This window comes from Sebastes fasciatus, chromosome 1, assembly GCF_043250625.1.
Source record: "Sebastes fasciatus isolate fSebFas1 chromosome 1, fSebFas1.pri, whole genome shotgun sequence".
NCBI classification, from domain to species: domain Eukaryota; kingdom Metazoa; phylum Chordata; class Actinopteri; order Perciformes; family Sebastidae; genus Sebastes; species Sebastes fasciatus.
The window spans coordinates 22,685,568-22,703,874 of NC_133795.1; the positions used below are offsets into that span (position 1 = coordinate 22,685,568).

Genomic DNA, 18,307 nt, shown 5'->3' on the forward strand with positions numbered 1-18,307 from the left:
GATGTTGATTGTGTTAACCTTTCCTGCTTCAGCCTCCCGACCGCGGTCAGAAGGAACAGGGGAGACACTGTAGTTTTGGTCTCCGGGGCCGGAGTTAACCCACGCCATTTCACTCAGCAGCAGGGAAACGAAACACACCTGGTCACACACTGACAATAAAAAACGATTAAAACATGTTTATATGTGTAAAAACTTACATACAACCCCTTTAATTAAAGTGGATTTAATATGGCTTTATTGACAGTGATTAACAGAAAAAGACCCTTTGATATCAACAAAGTGAAAACAAATCATTACAAAGCAATCTATTCAGTTTTATATTGCATAAGTATTCAGTGAAGTTAAATTCCGGCCAAAGATATCTGACTGCTTTGAGATCTGACTCCCAAGTTGCAGTTTTTGTTGTTGTTGTTTTTGCAGATTATGTCAGGTTTTCTTCCAGGATTGTCCCGTGTTCTGCTGCATTCATTTTACCCTCACAGTGCTGGTTTCATCAGACTCCAGAAGCTTCCTCCAGTTGACTTCAAGCACTTTTGAAACACACTGACATCTTGAATTACAGGTCCTGAGGAGTAATTTTTCCTATTTGATCCTTTTTTTTTTTATTAATGAAAGAGTTATTATTTAAGGTTGTTCTCTGGAGCTCTCGGAGGCAAACTGGTACGAGTAGTAGAGCTACATATGTGTCTGCAATCACCTGAAGCCAGAAGTAAAGAAGATTTTCTTCGTCAAAATTACCTTCGAAGAAAACGCTGGCGGTGGAAAACCAGGTCAGTAATATTTGATTGGATAGGGCTGCAACTGATTGTTTTTATTACTGATATTTCTGATGATTTTCTCGAAAAATGTTCCAAAAAATCCCACTGATGTTTGGCTTTTCTGCTTCAAAAATGATTTGAAGGACAAATGAAAATGTTCTGTTTCAGCTCCAGTTACTCTAGCAAACACCTTAATTAGAGACAAGCCTCTTATGCAAATGTCTAGCTAATTTTAAAGGTATTTTAGAAAGAGCTCTTGGCCTCAACGTTATTTGTGTTTTACAACATTATTATTAATTGATTTAATGAATAATTAATTGATAATTAATTATTATTATTAATTGAAATGATGCACAAAACAATGAAAATAACCTTTTCAAACCCTTCACCAAAATATGCTTTAAGTAATTCTTACTCTAACCCAGTCCTACTTCTACAACTGAAGAGAGGATGTGAAGATCCTTTTGAAACCTTTAATTTTCATAAAACATCATGAAATATAGTGATGCATATACAGTATACTCTATATACACTGCTCAAAAAAAATAAGGGAACACGTAATCATCACAGTATAACACCAAGTCAGTTAAACTTGAGGGATATCAATCTGTCCATTTAGGAAGCACAAGTGATTGTGAATGACTTTCACCTGCTTTGGTGCAAATGAAAGTGACAACAGGTGCAATGGAGAGGCAACAGCAAGACGACCCCAAAAAGGGAATGGTTTTGCACGTGGTGGCCACAGACAATTGCCTTCTCCTTATACTTCCTGACTGATTCTTCTCTAGTTTTGTGTTCTGCTAGTGTCCTTGTCACTACTTGTAGCATGAGGCGGTACCTGCAGCCCAATCAGGTTGAACAGGTAGTCCAGCACCTCCATGCGTGCAGTCTCAAGAAGGTTTGCTGCGTCTCCCAGCACAGTCTCAAGAGCATGGAGGAGATACTAGGAGACCGGCCGTTACACAAGGAGGGCTTGACATGGCCGTAGAAGGGCATCAACCCAGCAGCAGGACCGGTATCTGCTCCTTTGTGCGAGGAGGAACAGGAGGAGCGCTGCCAGAGCCCTACAAAATGACCTCCAGCAGGCTACTGGTGTGCATGTTTCTGACCAAACTGTCAGAAACAGGCTCCATGAGGGTGGCATGAGGGTCCGACGTCCTCTAGTGGGAACTGTGCTCACAGCCCAGCACCGTGCAGCTCCATTGGCATTCGCCAGAGAACACCAGAATTGGCAGGTCAGAATTGTACAGTACAGAATTGGCAGGTCCATTGGCGCCCTGTTCTCTTACCAGGGCCTGGGTTCCTCCTGGTGCAGGACAATGCCCGGCCACATGTGGCCGGAGTGTGTAGGCAGTTCCTGGATGACGAAGGCATTGATGCCATTGACTGGCCCTCAAGTAACGCCACAGCCTGTCCAGGAGCTCACTGATGCCCTGATCAATGTCTGGGAGGTGATCCCCCAGGACACCATCCGACGGCTCATCAGGAGCATGCCCAGACTTTGTAGGGAGTGCATACAGGCACGCGGGGGTCATACACACTACTGAGTCACATGAGTTGCCGTGATGAAATTCACGCAAGTTGATTTAAGCCTGTGATTTAAAATGTTTACTTTGATTTTCGGTATAATTTTTTAATCCAGCCCTCGATGGGTTGATGATTTTGGTTTCCATTGACCGTTGTTACGTCATTTTGTTCTCAACAAATTATACAATGTATATCAGTCAAGATTCTCAACTTGAATAATTCGTTCAAGTTCTGATGTGTGATTTACGTGTTCATTTTTTTGAGCAGTGTATATATACATATATAAAGCTGAAGTGCAGTTGTAAGAGATGTAAAAGTTCCCAGTACACTTTACATTATTTATTACATTTGCAATTAATCAAAAATACAATAAAACTAGAACAATCCCACAACACAGAAGCATAAAGACACATAGAGCTCCTCGGCCAGCAGGAAGCTGAAGAAACAAAAAAATGATCCATCCTTCATTCATGATATAAATAAGTGCTGTGCTCCTCTGCAGGAAGGATGCTCCAAAAAAACAGGTCAAACTCAATACCTGTTGGTATAGTGTCATTCTTATGGAAAGTGCATTAAAACAAACAGCATTTTTAAATACAATCTTCACATTAAATGTTACTAAAACCCACATAAATTCAGTTAGTGACACAACATGTTTGTCTTATGAATGAACAAAACCATGAGCAGCGTTTTAGTTTCAGAGGAGCATTGGTGGTATCAAGGTGTTGATGTGAGGTAGAACTCACTACAAATACTGAGGTGTTTGTAGTGAAAGTTAAAAGCTCCGTCAAGTTCTCATGTTGAACCAGCAACTCACATTTCACTTAAATATTTCAATATTTAAAAAGAAATTCAGACATGTTTCTAGATTTTAACATCAGGTGTGGTGTAATACATACAGTCAGTGCAAAGGCTGTATGTGAATACAGCTCGCCACCGGGTGATGTTATGAACCCAGACACGACAACGTTTGGTTTTCCGACATATCTGGGACTTCCACAACTTGTACAAAGCAGCACCAGTGGTTATTTCTTCCATGGTTGATGGTGGAAATGGCGGAAAGAAAGGTTGTTGGTATCTATGGAGACAAGCCTATTCTCAACTCTGTCACAGCTAACGCGAGTGACGCGAATGAACACAAATGATCCTGGCGGTCCAACTCACGTGAGTAAAGCGTGGCGAAAATTAGCTTTGCTCTTGGTGCAACATAAGGATGTCACTTAAAAAAAAGAAGAAAATCAAGTTCAAACTAATTCAAACCAACATGAGATTCATTCTCTGTTCTTTTGCAGTGACTCTCTGCAGCTAATGTGTGTATTGACGGTGCATTGGCTGTTTGTGGTAAATAAACACGGACCGCAACATTTGCGCACACAACACACTTTGTGCTCAGTCTGAAGATGCCGTTTTCTCCAGTGAAAATACCAGAATTGCAAAGTGCATTCTAAGATTTGGGAAATAGTCTTGTGTTGCTGGATTTACTGAGCTGCTGCCAGGAAAAATAAAACAATCACTTCTGCCTCTTGATATCCAGGACAGGAGGGACATACCGCCCCAAATCAGGAGCCCTGACACGACAAGCCGACGGTCGGCCGTTGGACAGTTTGGGGCCGTAGATCAGCGTCTGTCGGCCTAGTTTTTTTTCGGTGTGTCCCGCACCATTGGCTCTAGTCTGCCTGTGTTGGAGGTTTTTCGGGCGATTCAGCTTCTTGGAGCGGCAGAGCTCGTCGGTGGGAGAAATCACTGTGATTGGCTGTTCAGCTTAAACGAATCAGTGCGCGAGAAGAGAAACGGAAGTGAGGAAAGCAAGCCAACGAGTAAAGTCAAGACGACACACACAGAAGGCTCTTCTCATTTTTTAAGTTTTCTTTTTGAAAATGGTTGACAAACGCTACTTTGTTTCATGTACCTTGTATATCCGCAGTCCTGGGTCTTCTGGTTTCCCTTTTTGAATGATGAATACAGACTACCGCCGCCTGCTGGCAAAGAACGTATATTGCCAAGAAGTGAAAATCAATTTTGGACAGAAAGCGACGCCAGTAAAATGTCCGCCTAAAAAGTGCCGTACAAAAGTAAAACACAATTGTTTTCTATTCTATTGTCATATTCTACTGAAATGGCCTGTGTTGAACAACACAGTGACAGACTGTGCTTCTGTACTCTTTGCTGCTGGTGTGGAGAGTTATTTCCTCTCACGCAGGCGCAGAAGGTACGTGCTAACTGGTCGTCGGCTGTAGTCTTTGCGTTGTGTTCAAATGCAACTTGACAAAGTTGACGTGAGGCGAGGCAACAGTCTGCCTTCATCGCCACTAGTTCTCTGATGTCGGCTTTGTGTGTCTGGGCCTTATCTGTCAAATTCACTCTGATACGATCAGCTTTACTTTGAAAACTCCCCAAAATCTAAGTAAACTCCACATTGCCGTACATTGAACATCCAGTCTCCAAGTGTTGGACGACTGAGAGAGCTCCCGTTCCTGTTAAATGTTCTCCATGACAGCTGGTTCAAACACTGTTGTGTCGCTTCTTCATCCTGACTCAAGAACACACGGAGCAGGGGTCAGAGGTCACTTGCGGTGCGTTGCCGAGGGCGGCCGGTGTTCGTTGTCGTGGCGCTTCAGTAGAGGATTCAGATCCGTCTCCAACTCTCTCTGCTTCTGTAATAAGCCCTGAAAACACACACAGACACTGGTTTTTACATCTCTACTTGTGTTTACATGCACATCCTGTTTATGATCTGGTTTAAGGAAAATAGTTGTATAATGTCTTCTGTGGCTCTGGAGGAGCTTTGTCAAGTCTTGAGATAAATAGCCCTGATGATGTCACACAGTGATGTCATCATTGTCTGTGTGTGTTACCTGCCGTAGCTGGGCCAGACCTCTCAGGATCTCCTGCTGTCGTTGAGTTTGAGTGTTACGAAGCAGTTCAGGGGGGAGGAGTCGATGTGAGGGAGCAGGAGGAGATGCTGAGCTCTGCGGAGGAGCTTCTGACAAGGAGAAAGTAGAGTTTACTTACAGTATATACACGTCTGACTATTGCAAGTTCTGGAAGAGGAATCCCTCCTCTGTTGCAGCGTCTACCTTTTTTTCCATGTAAAAGGTTCACTGTAATTCAGGAACATTTTCTGTCGATCGACTAATCAATTAATCAACTAATTGTTTCAGCTCTGTATGACTGTATATGTGTCCACTTTTTACTTCACGACACAGACCACTTTTGCCTTTATTTGCAGTGGTAGAAAACGTAGATCAGGACAATGGAAAAAAACTTCATTACAATTAACAATCCTTTAAAAAAAGTTTTACTAAAGTATTATCAGTGAAATGTATCGCTCCCGTCAGAGAATTGAATCATTCTGTCTGTGAGTGTTTCTCTAACCTGTGTGTGTGTGTGGTGGGGGGGTGTCAGCAGGCTCCAGTGGATCCAGGTTGAAGACTTCATGAGTCCGGACATAAGGAATGAACTCCTGGACCGGAGGAGGAGGTGGAGCTATGGAGGAGGGTGGTGCCTGCTGACTCTGAATTCTGTCTCGGACAGCAGGGACGGGAGGAGAGAGCCCCCTGGAGGACACAACGACACAACACAAGACATCAGAACAGAGGAGTCGGCTCACTAAACATAAAACCACTTCATCCAGATTAAAGGAGCTGCTGACTGGACAGGTTTTTTGTTTTTTTTTATTAAAAAATGTGCTTATTCTTCATGACTTTCCACAGATCACTGCCTGCAGAGTTACAACAGCTCGTTCTTCCTCCTTTGTTTCACCTCTCGCTCTGCTGCATAGATTTATTTTAAATAGCTTGTTATAAAACTGCTGTGTAGGCCGACCTAATGTAACGAAAACCTGGTTCAACACAGTTAATTAACATAGAAGGATGCTTGATTATTTTCAAAATGAGTGAAGCATAATATCAAATGCTCTTTTTGGGGTTGGGGGTTAAACAGTAAGACAACTGCTGTCAGAGCTGCTCACCTTTCAGTGTTGATGGCTGCTGAGATGCTGTGTCCTCTGGAAACACCCTCCACCTGGAACAATAACAGTCAGAGGAAAAACTACTCAATGTTTGTCAGGAAGTTGGTTTGCCGTAGGGAAGTAACAAAGGTTTGTGAATCAAAATTATCGACCTCAAGAGCGTGGTTAAGTTTTAGATTAACTGAAATTAGGAGCTTTTCAGAGTTCAGTATGAAGGTCTACAGTGTGAACAGCTGTCAGGTAGTCTCCTACCTTCCTGGTGGGACTGGTTCTGGTCTGTGTGGGGTTGAGGCAGAGACGAGGCTCCTGGTGCTGATGAGGAGGAGGAGGAGGAGGAGGAGGGTCGGTCCTGGACAGACAGGTCCTCTCCTGCAGAGCGAGGAGCTCAGCCTGCCTCCTCTGTCGATTCTCCTGTCTGTTCCTCTGCAGAGGGGCCGGGTAACGCTCCGAGGCTGGAACGAACCGACGGCTGGGCCTGGAGGAACAGGGTACGAATACAGGGGGGGGGTCAGAGTAAATACTGCTGGAGGAACAGGGTATGGGTACAGGGGGTTCGGAGTAAATACTGACTGGGCTGTTTGACTTTGTGTGGTCTTGTGGACAATATAGAGGTCGAGGGAGATCATTTGGATTTCTAAATTGGTCATTTTAAGCTTTAGATGGTTGAATAAGGAACTATATTTGCTTGTAGACCTTCTATATGATAAAACACAAGCTCAGACCATTACAGGTCACATAACACTTATGAAACAATATTCAGGAGGCTCCTGTCTGTCTGTTGTATTCAGCTGTAGCTTCAATCTGTTGACTACCTCTGTGTGTTCCACTCCGGCCTCCTCTTATCTCTCTTGCTCCTATCTGTCCTGGCAAACGCCTCATATGGGTCTCCTCCTCCACCTCCTCCTCCTCCTCCTCCTCCTCCTCCTGGCAGACAGATGTTCTCCTTGCCTGTTCTCACTGCGCGGTTCCTGCTGTTTGGAGGAGCAGCAGACAGAGAAGGAGGGGGCTGGTACTGTGCAGAGACGTCAGAAGTGTGAACTCTGAGCGGTAGAGAGGGAGCTGCTTCCACACACACACACACACACACACACACACACACACACACACACACACACACACACACACACACACACACACACACACACACACACACACACACACACACACACACACACACACACACACACACACACACACACACACACACACACACACACACACACACACACACACACACACACACACACACACACACACACACACACACACACACACACACACACACACACACACACACACACACACACACACACACACACACACACACACACACAAGATAAGCTTTGTAAGGATTTTAAACATCCACATTAAGCCATCAAATAATACCACATCTCTCTCTGAGACACAGACTTGACATTTCAGTATGTTCAAGGAAAAAAGACGGCTTTTGCAAAATGACGTGAACCTGCCTAGTCATGGTCAGAGTCTGTGTGACAGTAAAGTTAAAGCTTCAGTAAGCAACATTTTTTGGCATCATTGGGCAAAAATTCCATAATAACCTTTCAGCATATTGTAATTCAGATTCCTTTATTTGTCATTTTTATGCTCCACATAAAGATAAAAAGCTGATGCAGAAGCAGTACCAAAGAACGTAAGTTGTAACGTAGTTGTACTAGCAGCAGGAACAGTAGCGGTGGCAATAGTACTGGTATTAGCAGGAACAGTAGTAGTAGTAATAGTTCAGTTACCTGTCTGTACAGCAGTGTCTTTGTACGGGGAGGCTGAACAATTGACCTCCTCCAAACACTCGCCCTGCCTGGTAACTGCTGAATGCACACACAAACAGTTAGAGTGGTCAATTGTTTGGATCTATACTGCAGTAACATTGCAGTAGTACTGCAGAAGCTCTGCTTACCGCTGGGCTCCAGCGTCTCCTGATGTCCTCCAGCATCTTGGTCTGTCTTTGGCTGCTCTGCCTGGTGGCTCGACTGCACACACATACACAGAAGTCAGACACTTATACAACTGCAACAACAGCAAAACACAGCTAATTAGTTTGTGCCCTCAACAGAAAATGGTAATGTGTTTTCGGTGTGGACAAAATGACCCTGGGGAAGAATCGTGCACCGTTTGTCCCCATACCTTCTGCCTCTCCCTCTGTGTGTCCAGCTTGTGCATTCTCTCCAGCATCTCCCTCTCATGCGCCACCCTCCTCTCTTCTTCCTCCTCCTCCTTTCTCCTCCTCGCCTCCTCTCGCTCCCTCTGCTGCCGACGCTCCTCCATTTGGGCCTCGATCGCTCGCTGGGGGAGGAGACAGGAGAGACAGTCAAATATTTAGGAAGCTAAGTAACAAAACCTCGCTGTGTTCCTCTCCACCTCCTCCTCCTACCTGCTGCTCCAGCTGTTTCAGCCTCCTCCTCTCTCTCTCTTCTATCTGGGCGGGGTCCAGCAGGGCGGTCATGGTCCTCAGATGGCTGGATGAAACACAGGAGAACAAAGAAGACTAAACATTTACTCATATACATCTGGAGCGAGCCTGGTTCCAGACCTCTGATTCACTGCCCACATCTTGTTCGGCAACTCAAATACAGTCGAGTGATGTGATGTGTCTGGTTGCAACTGAGCCAATCAGAGCTTTGTAGGCGGGATTAGAATGGTGACGTCGTAAATCTCAAGTCTTGGAAATCCAAAATCAGGTCCGAAGTCAAGTCCAACAAGTCCCAGGTCAAATCCAAGTCCTAAACAAGTCATTTTGCACCCTTTACGAAAGTTAGTCCAACTAGTGACTCAAATGTCATCAACAGAGTTTGATTTTACAGACACATATCCATAAACTGTTCAAAATATTTTTTTCCTAGAGCCACTCATACACTCCTCGATCCACTGTACCTCTCATCTTTCATCCCTCCCTCCTACCTGGCTCTGGACGGGTATCCGATGGTGGTATCTATGCTGGCCCCCCCTACACTCTCTGCTCCACAGCTGCTCATGGCATCCCAGACCAGGGACAGGCTGGACGAGGGCTCCCACGCCCCTCGCTCAGAGCCATTTGACGGGGCTGGTGGTGGAGCTGATGCAGCTGATGGAGTTGCAGTCTGCACAGGAGGCCGTCTCTGCAGAGAGTCAAAGTGTGCGTCCCAGAGCTCGTGGTCCTCCGTCTGCAGAGACACGTTCAAAAAGTAAGTCATGAACATGCAACACAGTAAAACAGTAACATGTTTCTAAGGCTGTACGAGCAGCTGTGGCTCAAGAAGAAGAGCGGGTCGTCCTTTAATCACAAGGTTGGCGGTTTGTTCCCCTTCTCCTGTCCACTGTATCTGTATGTCTCTACTGTATCTGTCTGGTATCTACTGTGTCTCCACTCTACCTGCCTGGTGTCTACTGTGTGTCTACTCTACCTGTCTGGTGTCTACTGTGTCTCTACTCTACTTGTCTGGTGTCTACTGTGTCTCTACTCTACCTGTCTGGTGTCTACTGTGTCTCTACTCTACCTGTCTGGTGTCTACTGTGTCTCTACTCTACTTGTCTGGTGTCTACTGTGTCTCTACTCTACCTGTCTGGTGTCTACTGTGTCTCTACTCTACCTGTCTGGTGTCTACTGTGTCTCTACTCTACTTGTCTGGTGTCTACTGTGTCTCTACTCTACCTGTCTGGTGTCTACTGTGTCTCTACTCTACCTGTCTGGTATCTACTGTGTCTACTCTACCTGTCTGGTGTCTACTGTGTCTCTACCTGTCTGGTGTCTACCGTGTCTCTTCTCTACCTGCCTGGTGTCTACTGTGTCTCTACTCTACCTGTCTGGTGTCTACTGTGTCTCTACTCTACTTGTCTGGTGTCTACTGTGTCTCTACTCTGCCTGTCTGGTATCTACTGTGTCTCTACTCTACCTGTCTGGTGTCTACCGTGTCTCTTCTCTACCTGCCTGGTGTCTACTGTGTCTCTACTCTACCTGCCTGGTATCTACTGTGTCTCTACTCTACCTGTCTGGTATCTACTGTGTCTCTACTCTACCTGTCTGGTCTTTACTATGTCTCTACTCTACCTGTCTGGTATCTACTGTGTCTCTACCTGTCTGGTGTCTACTGTGTCTCTACTCTACCTGTCTGGTGTCTACTGTGTCTACTCTACCTGTCTGGTGTCTACTGTGTCTCTACCTGTCTGGTGTCTACCGTGTCTCTTCTCTACCTGCCTGGTGTCTACTGTGTCTCTACTCTACCTGTCTGGTGTCTACTGTGTCTCTACTGTACCTGTCTGGTGAGTCTCTACTCTACCTGTCTGGTGTCTATTGTGTCTCTACTCTACCTGTCTGGTGTCTACTGTGTGTCTACTACTCTACCTGTCTGGTGAGTCTCTACTGTACCTGTCCGGTGTCTACTGTGTCTCTTCTACTCTACCTGTCTGGTGAGTCTCTACTGTACCTGGTTCTGCAGCACTTTCTCTCGTCTCCTGCGTTCACTCGTCTCCTCTTTCTGCCGGTCCAGCTCCTCCAACCAGCGTCTCCTCTGCTCCTCTTTCCTCTCGACACTCAGCACCTCCTCCATCGGGGTGACCTCCTACACAGACAACACACTTCAGGATTTTTGAAGGAACATGTGGTTTTAATAGCTCTATGGCACCGAGGAATACAATACATCAGACTTTGGATACACAGATAATATTTGTTAGTAGATCAATTCATTGTTGGTTTGGGTCTTTTCATGAGATGGTTTAAGAATCAAACAAAATGAGGGAAAGCTGCAGTGTGCAGATATGCTGCTCAGTGTGACAAAGACTTTTAGTGCACAGGTCAGATTTACCCCGAGTCTGAGGCTCGATCTGATGGCTGCAGGCTGATCTCTGTGGCTGACGGAGGTCTGAACTGAGAACACACTCAATGTGTCCTCCTCAGCCTGAAACACATATATGTAACATATTATACACACCCTCCAGAAATGTTGCACTATTGTTATCACATACATGAAAAATGCCTCTATGAGGAAAAAGAACATTTCTTTGTGTATGTTTTTTTGACTTCAGATAACAGGATGAAATATTACCAACATTATATACGTTATTTGCACAACATTGATTAATACTACAAAATTTTAACCATTTCTTACAACCAAATTTAGGGGAACACCTAATACAAATTTAATTTTTCTTTCTTTATTCTGACATTTTGTACTAAATTTGCCTGAACAGTGAGATGGAGCCATATTTCAATATATAATAAAATATAATATAATAAAATATATATAAAAAAAATATATATAAAAAAAACAGTTTGCTGTTCTTGGGTGTAAACAAAGCTGCAGTCATCTTTTTCCCACAGTCACGAAAACAACCAACAAATTGAAACTCTAGAGAGACAAAAAGGTGAAATATCTGCTGTACCTGGAGTCTGCCAGGAGCCGAACGCTGCTGCTGCTGCTTCAGTGCCAGTTGCTCATCTAACAAACACACACACACAAGTAAAAAGTCATTTAATAGGTCAGAATTACTTTAATAAAATGCTGCATTCAACTATAACTTTGTGACATCAATTGTATCTAGTTGTGACTCCTTCCTCACCACAGAGAGTGGAGATATTTGTGGGGGATTATGCATTTAGAATAAGGCTTGTGTTTAGGTTGTGGTATGGATTATCTTTATGACTTTTTAAGCATGCCTTGGTGAGGGTTTGGAAACTGGGCTTCAAATCAAAGTGTCCTCAAAGTGTTTCTCTTAAAGATGCTTTTCAAACTCTGTCCAACGAATGCGGAAGATACTAAATATAGGAATGAACATGGTCCCGCCTCCAACGCTGTATCCAGTTCTCTTTGTACATACATGGACTACACAACCCACCAACCGTCATCAGATTCTTATTCAAATGTTGCTTGATTCTGATTGGTGCATGCAAATATATGACATCGTCTTTTTCTCACTAAGCACCACCCACTTTAAACCAGTGGGAAGGGCAGAGAGAAAAACTGAAATCTCTAATGTGAAATAACCAAACCTGGTTTAACTGTGGCAGGAAATGATGAATGATTGATTTTTGTGTAGTAAAACCAAAACTGCAGTTTTAAAAAGGCTTGTTTGTGTGTGTGTGTGTGTGTGTGTGTGTGTGTGTGTGTGTGTGTGTGTGTGTGTGTGTGTGTGTGTGTGTGTGTGTGTGTGTGTGTGTGTGTGTGTATATACCTAGTTCTCTCCTCCACTGAGCCTTCTTGGCGCCGATGGCCGCTCTGCTGTCTGACTGTCGCTCCTCCAGCCAGCTGAATGGACATCCAGACAACCTAAACAGCAGCAGCGACATCCTGCTTTTAACCACCATTTTTAGAAATACACATTTCTAAAAACACATCAGCACACTATGGGAGCATAATGGACCTGACCTGCACTAATAGTGTCTTGAACAGTAGAACTGAATGGGTAAATTGTGTAACTAAATATCTCCTAACCATCAAACTCTCAGACTATTTCTTGTCATTTTTGTTTGCTGAAGAGCAGGGCTGTCAAATGATTAAAATATTTAATATCAAATTAATCGCACATTTTTTATCTGTTCAAAATGTATCTGAAAAAGGGAGATTTGACAAGTATTGAATACTCTTATCAACACGGGAGTGGACAAATATGCTGCTCTATGCAAATGTATGTATATATTTATTATTAGAAGTCAATTAACAAAACAAAACAATGACAAATATTGTCCAGAAACCCTCACAGGTACTGCATTTAGCATAGAAAATATGCTCAAATCATAACATGGCAAACTGAAGCCCAACAGGCAACAACAGCTGTCAGTGTGTCAGTGTGCTGACTTGACTATGACTTTCCCCAAACTGCATGTGCTTATCATAAAGTGTGCATGTCTGTAAAGGGGAGACTTGTGGGTACCCATAGAACTCATTTGTATATCTTGAGGTCAGAGGTCAAGGGACCCCTTTTAAAATGGCAATTCCAGTTTTTCCTCGCCAAAATTTAGCGCAAGTTTGGAGCGTATCAAGCCTCCTTCTTTTCTAGTTTCATATGATCTGCATATCTTTACTCTAGAGAGTTTAGAGCTGTGTAGTGCAGTTGGTTCTGCTGGTTGTAGATGGCTTGATCAGATCAGTTGTAGCCTAGTAGGCAGGTGCACCTTGTTTTGTAAATGAATGAGGTGTGCGATCAGGCTGTTTGGGAGATATGGACAAGTGTGGTAAGTAAGCTGTTTTTCTGTTTGTGTTAATGTGAGCAGCTGTACTGGTTAGTTTGAGGGGTGTATGTTTGTGTTGCCACTCGCCAGGCTGTGTGCTGGTGATTTTGTGGCACTGAGTTCTTTGAGTTGGGGAGTTTTGACAGTGTGGTGATGTAACTGGTCAGAGCAGTTATCTTGGGGGCACATCCAAAGTTGCAGGTGGGTCGCCAGTTTGTGGTTGCTTTACCAGGCTTGTGGTCTTAGGTGTGTAAATACCCACCACAAGTAACACCTGAAGACTACGGGGGAGTTTAGTTAGTTTCTGGTTAGACTGTTTATGGGCTGTTTGAGCTCAGCGTGCTGCGGGTAGGAGTTTTAACCTGGCATTGTTACATTAGCTTGGGTAGTTTTGTGTGATTTGGGCAGGTGAAAAAAGGTGCACAAAAGCCTGTTAATGCGAGCTCCTCACCTGTTGTCTTTATTTTGTGGTCCAGTTGCATCAGTTCCTCCTCCTCTGTCTTCCTCCATCTCTCCTCCTCCTCCTCCATTCATTGAGAAGCCAGATTTTGAGTCTGTCTGATTTCCTAACAGAGAAAAAGACATGACGTTGTACATTATATTGATAAGGAGGGAAGCGATGATACGTCTGTAGCCACGGTCATTGTTAATATTACCATCACTACCACTACCCTGGGTCCTGTGGTCGTCTGCTGGGTGTTGGCCATTGGTCTGGACCGTGTGGAGGATCTGCTGTAGCTGCTCACTGGTCAGACACACCACGCTGTCCTTCGGTCCTGCATCCCCACTGGCCAACGTGTCTTTTAGTCCCACCTTTCCACCGGCTCGTGTCCCTCTATTCTGAGGCTGTGCTGTTTTCCCATTGGCTCTCAGGGATCCAACAGTAGTGCTGTGTTTGTGTCTGTCTGACTTCACCTTTACACACACACACACACACAGAGAGGGAGAGCAGATAAATATGCTGTCAGGAGAGTGAAGCAGAGAAATGTGACACAGCATGACACCTACCTTGGCCACAACTTTGACGTTGCCCTCTTTGTGATGCTCATGTGTCTTGGATGATGTCAGAGTGGTGGTCTTCCCCCCGGTGGTGTTGGTGTTGGAAGTGAAGGAGGCGGCTGCTCCTCCTGCCTTACTCTTGGTTTCTCTGTGCCTCCCCGCCTGCAGCCGGGCTGGACGCTCCTCTCCCTGCAAATCCTCCACACAGGACGGCTGCCTGGAGCTCAGGATGTTAGCCGCTCTAGGCCTGAGGGACAGCTGCTGGGATCAAGTTAAATTAAATCAGACCAGGAAAGCTTTAGTTTTTTTATCAGCAATATCGTCGATTATAAACATGAACCTGCAATATGTGGCCAAAAGTATGTCGACATCCCGGTGCTTTTATGTGTAAGGCTGTAAGGATGATTCCTACCTTTGCTGGATTCTTCTCAACACCTGCAAAACAAAATATAATAAAGTTGGAGTAGGCAGATTGGAGCAAATATGATTAAAAATAAGTTATTTTTATAAAACGTTCACTATATCCTGACAGTAGTGCATGAGACAGGTAATCTGAAAAAAATCATGTGCCTCTGTGTCCTCCGGTGCTCCTAATGGCACCTGCAAGATTTCACAGACCAGGAGGAAAACAACCTATTACAGTAACAGAATATATATTAATATTTGATCAGCGCTGCCTAGTTTGACCATTCGATCGGAGTTGAATGAACAGCCAATAGGAACGCTCTCTCTCTGAAATGACCTGTGATTGGTCAAAGTCTCCCGTCACAGGCTAGATTTTTTAAAGCCTGAAAACAGAGCCATGAGGAGGTGCAGAAGTCTAGTTTTCTCTCTTTGAGAAAGAGTAATTCACTTGAATTACAATATGCTGAAAGGTTGTTAAATGTCAACTATTAATTTTCTGTTATTTAACTAACTGATCAACTTATCATTTATGCAAAGTAATGACCTAATAAAAGCAAATAAGTGAGAGAATTTTGGAAAAGAGAGGCAAAAACAAAATATGAAAGCAGAAAGGTCTCACCATGACTGAGAAAAATCAACTTGGGTTTTCCATTTTCAAGTTCAAACAGCAGGCCGTCCCTGTTCGCAAAAAGAAAAATACAATAACATAAAAGTAGTTAGCAGCAGACTGAACATTTTATTGTATGTAAATTACAAGCTCTTGTACTGTTTTCAACTGTCTTCTGTTATATTTTAATGCTGTCTTGCTGGTAAAATATGTTCCTCTTGTGGAGACTGATGAACTAAACTGAACAGACAGGTCTGTGAGTTATTGCTGAGTTAGTAAGAGTGTCCTGTAACTGACCTGTTCCACCTTCATCAGATATATGACAAAAACGCTGTAAATGAATAAATATTCCTGCAATAAGCAAGACGGTGTGTGGGAGTTTTGTTATTTTTATTCAAATTGTACTTTCCTTCGAAGCACCTGTCCAACCAAACTGTGTCATTCCAGAAAAATCACACAATCATCTTTTGTGTGTGGTTCTCAGTCATTTGGGTGAAAGATACATACTTGGCTGCCTTTGGCCTTAATAGAGTTTGTAGACTTTGTCTTTGTGACATTGAGATATTGAGACAGAACAGTACACACCGTATCACGTTGCCAGGTAATAACATTACATAGCACCAAACGGTGCAGCACAGCAAAACCCCACACAATGGGTAAACGCACTGTCTCTGCCTCACTGGCTGCTGGCTCACACTCATTCAATACTGCCTAACTGCTGCACAAAGTATAATTACTTTCTACTGTCCATACTGTATATACTGACCTATAGAGTATTCATATTTATACAACTGTCTAATACTGTACATATCTGATCTATAGTGTATACACTGTATTCGTATCATACATCCAGCTGTTTATTCTGTATTTAATATAACTATATATTTTATACTTATACCTGCACTGCATACTGTAAATGCTGCACATGTTCATACTGTTCATTCTGTATATGTCTTACACACTCTTCACAGTGCTTGTTGACTGCTTGACATGACAGGAAGATGATATAGGGTACCCACAGCAATGACATCTTTTATTCCATCCTCTGTCATCTCACTAAATAAATGGCTTTATTAAATAGTGGTGACTGCTGCTGCTTTTATGATGTCTTATGCATTCATTGTTAATACTTTAGCACTCACCCTAACAGTTTGGCCCACCTATTTATTGTCTTTATCTCATGTATTCTAACCCATAGCTGAGGAAGTTTTTGCTGAAGTGTATGCATGTCTGTGATAAGCCAAAAACAAATTTCCACATGACTGGACAATAAAGAGGTCTATTCTATTATGTCTGTTTGTATTTTTACTTGAAAGGAAACATTTAACTCTGACTCAGGGTTCCTTGTAATTGTCTTTCTTGTTTTCAGGAACAGAAGCTCATTGTTGTTGTTTGACTGATTTCTGCCTTCATCTCTTGTTGACAACAGCAAAATAAGTTCTGTATTACTTTAATTATTTTTGCAGGTATATATTTGCACAAATATTTCCACACAATTAGTGTATATTGAATATACTATATAACATATATTGTAATGTACAGTGATATATATATATTATGCAAAACTATACAGTTTGTGTCTTATTTCATTTATTTGATTTAATTTAGAAAATGAATAAATGAATAATCTAACTCTCCTGTTTCCCACCTCTTTAGCACCTCTTTCACCGCTTTAAATGCAGGACTTGTTCTTTAACAGACTCCACAACCAGCACTGCTCCCAGTAGACCACTTACACACTAAAATTGACAATAACTGCACTAAGCTGTATAATGACTGTGCAATATCATTATCATTATTACTACTCAGGTGTAATTCATACCGTGCAATATTTTCAGGTGGAATTTAATTTAATTCTCACTGTGCAATATCATTTTCCACTTGTGCAATTTTGTTAATAGTCTGTTTATTGTCAATACTATATATACTGCTCCTATTTTATACTTCCTTCTATTTAAATGGTTCATATTTTGTTACTCTTTTTTACTGTGTTAGCTGATGCATCTTGTTGTTTTTTGCACTATCCCCCTTGCTGCTGTACACTGCACATTCCCCCACTGCGGGGCTAATAAAGGAATATCTTATCTTATCTCTTATATTATATATATCACATTGACAGTAATTTATATTTTTTCATACATGTTTATTTATTTACTTGTATTTATATAATGTTTATTACAAACACTAATATAGCTACATACACTAAAGACTTCATATTTATATTACTTTAATAATTTTATGAGGTACATATTTTCATAAATACTTTCACACAATTAGTGTATATTGAATAAACTATATAAATATATTGTAATGTTCAGTGATATATATAATGACAATAACTGCAAGTTCTGTGGGTTAAAGGCTGAAGCACAGCATATTATCTGCACTAATGTTGCGGTGTTTTCACAGTTTGGTCTGAAGCTGTAGCTTCATAAACAATAATCCCACTGCGACACATTCAGGCAGCACGTTAGCCTGGTTAGCCTGGTTAGCCTCGTTAGCCTGGTTAGCCTGGTTAGCCTGGTTAGCTGCTAGCTGCTGCTAATATGAGAAACAGACTCACCCGAGATTCATGCCGGCAGAAAATATCTACCGAGATAGCAGCACGGTTACCAACAACCTTATGAAGACGAGACGGAAACAGAAAGGCTCGTAAATAACTTAGGTTTTAATATAAAGGCGCTTCTCTTCCAGCTCTGGTCTGTCAGTCACACGCCACTTCCTGGTTGTTACATTGTGTACGTTGGTTGCTGACGACGACCAACAACGGCTTCACCGATTGGCTGACTCGTCTTTACTGTAAAATGAACAGCCAATCAGACGCCTTCATTTGGACGTTGACGTTGGACGATGTTGCGTTTATTGTGCCTGGGAATTTATTT

The 18,307-nt window shown here is 42.9% G+C and overlaps 1 protein-coding gene across 4 annotated transcripts; it reads right to left on the reverse strand.

Moving 5' to 3' along the window:
• Positions 1-2,609: 2,609 nt before the first annotated feature.
• ccdc66 (coiled-coil domain containing 66) lies at positions 2,610-18,201 on the reverse strand. Of its 4 annotated transcripts, XM_074637692.1 has the most exons (21): positions 17,989-18,199; positions 15,438-15,496; positions 14,826-14,848; positions 14,423-14,674; positions 14,071-14,329; positions 13,866-13,980; positions 12,418-12,512; positions 11,629-11,684; positions 11,052-11,144; positions 10,674-10,808; positions 9,172-9,413; positions 8,645-8,729; positions 8,398-8,556; positions 8,171-8,243; positions 8,004-8,081; positions 7,068-7,320; positions 6,508-6,730; positions 6,256-6,308; positions 5,661-5,842; positions 5,141-5,268; positions 2,610-4,951 (listed from the first exon to the last, which is right to left on the reverse strand). In XM_074637692.1, exons 1-21 carry the CDS (start codon positions 17,997-17,999, stop codon positions 4,850-4,852), a joined length of 2,676 nt encoding a protein of 891 aa, XP_074493793.1. In that variant the 5' UTR covers positions 18,000-18,199; the 3' UTR covers positions 2,610-4,849. The 4 variants fall into 4 exon arrangements, with proteins under 4 accessions (XP_074493793.1, XP_074493782.1, XP_074493766.1 ...); XM_074637681.1 differs by having other exon boundaries at positions 13,866-14,329; positions 14,423-14,671; positions 17,989-18,201; XM_074637665.1 differs by having other exon boundaries at positions 13,866-14,329; positions 17,989-18,201.
• Positions 18,202-18,307: the final 106 nt, after the last annotated feature.

Coding starts and splice junctions, on each gene's coding strand:
- ccdc66 (XM_074637665.1), bottom strand. Junction 9,414..10,673: donor AGAAAGTGCTGCAGAACCAG/GTACAGTAGAGA, acceptor GTGTCTCTGCAG/ACGGAGGACCACGAGCTCTG. Junction 4,952..5,140: donor GTCTGGCCCAGCTACGGCAG/GTAACACACACA, acceptor GTGTGTTTTCAG/GGCTTATTACAGAAGCAGAG.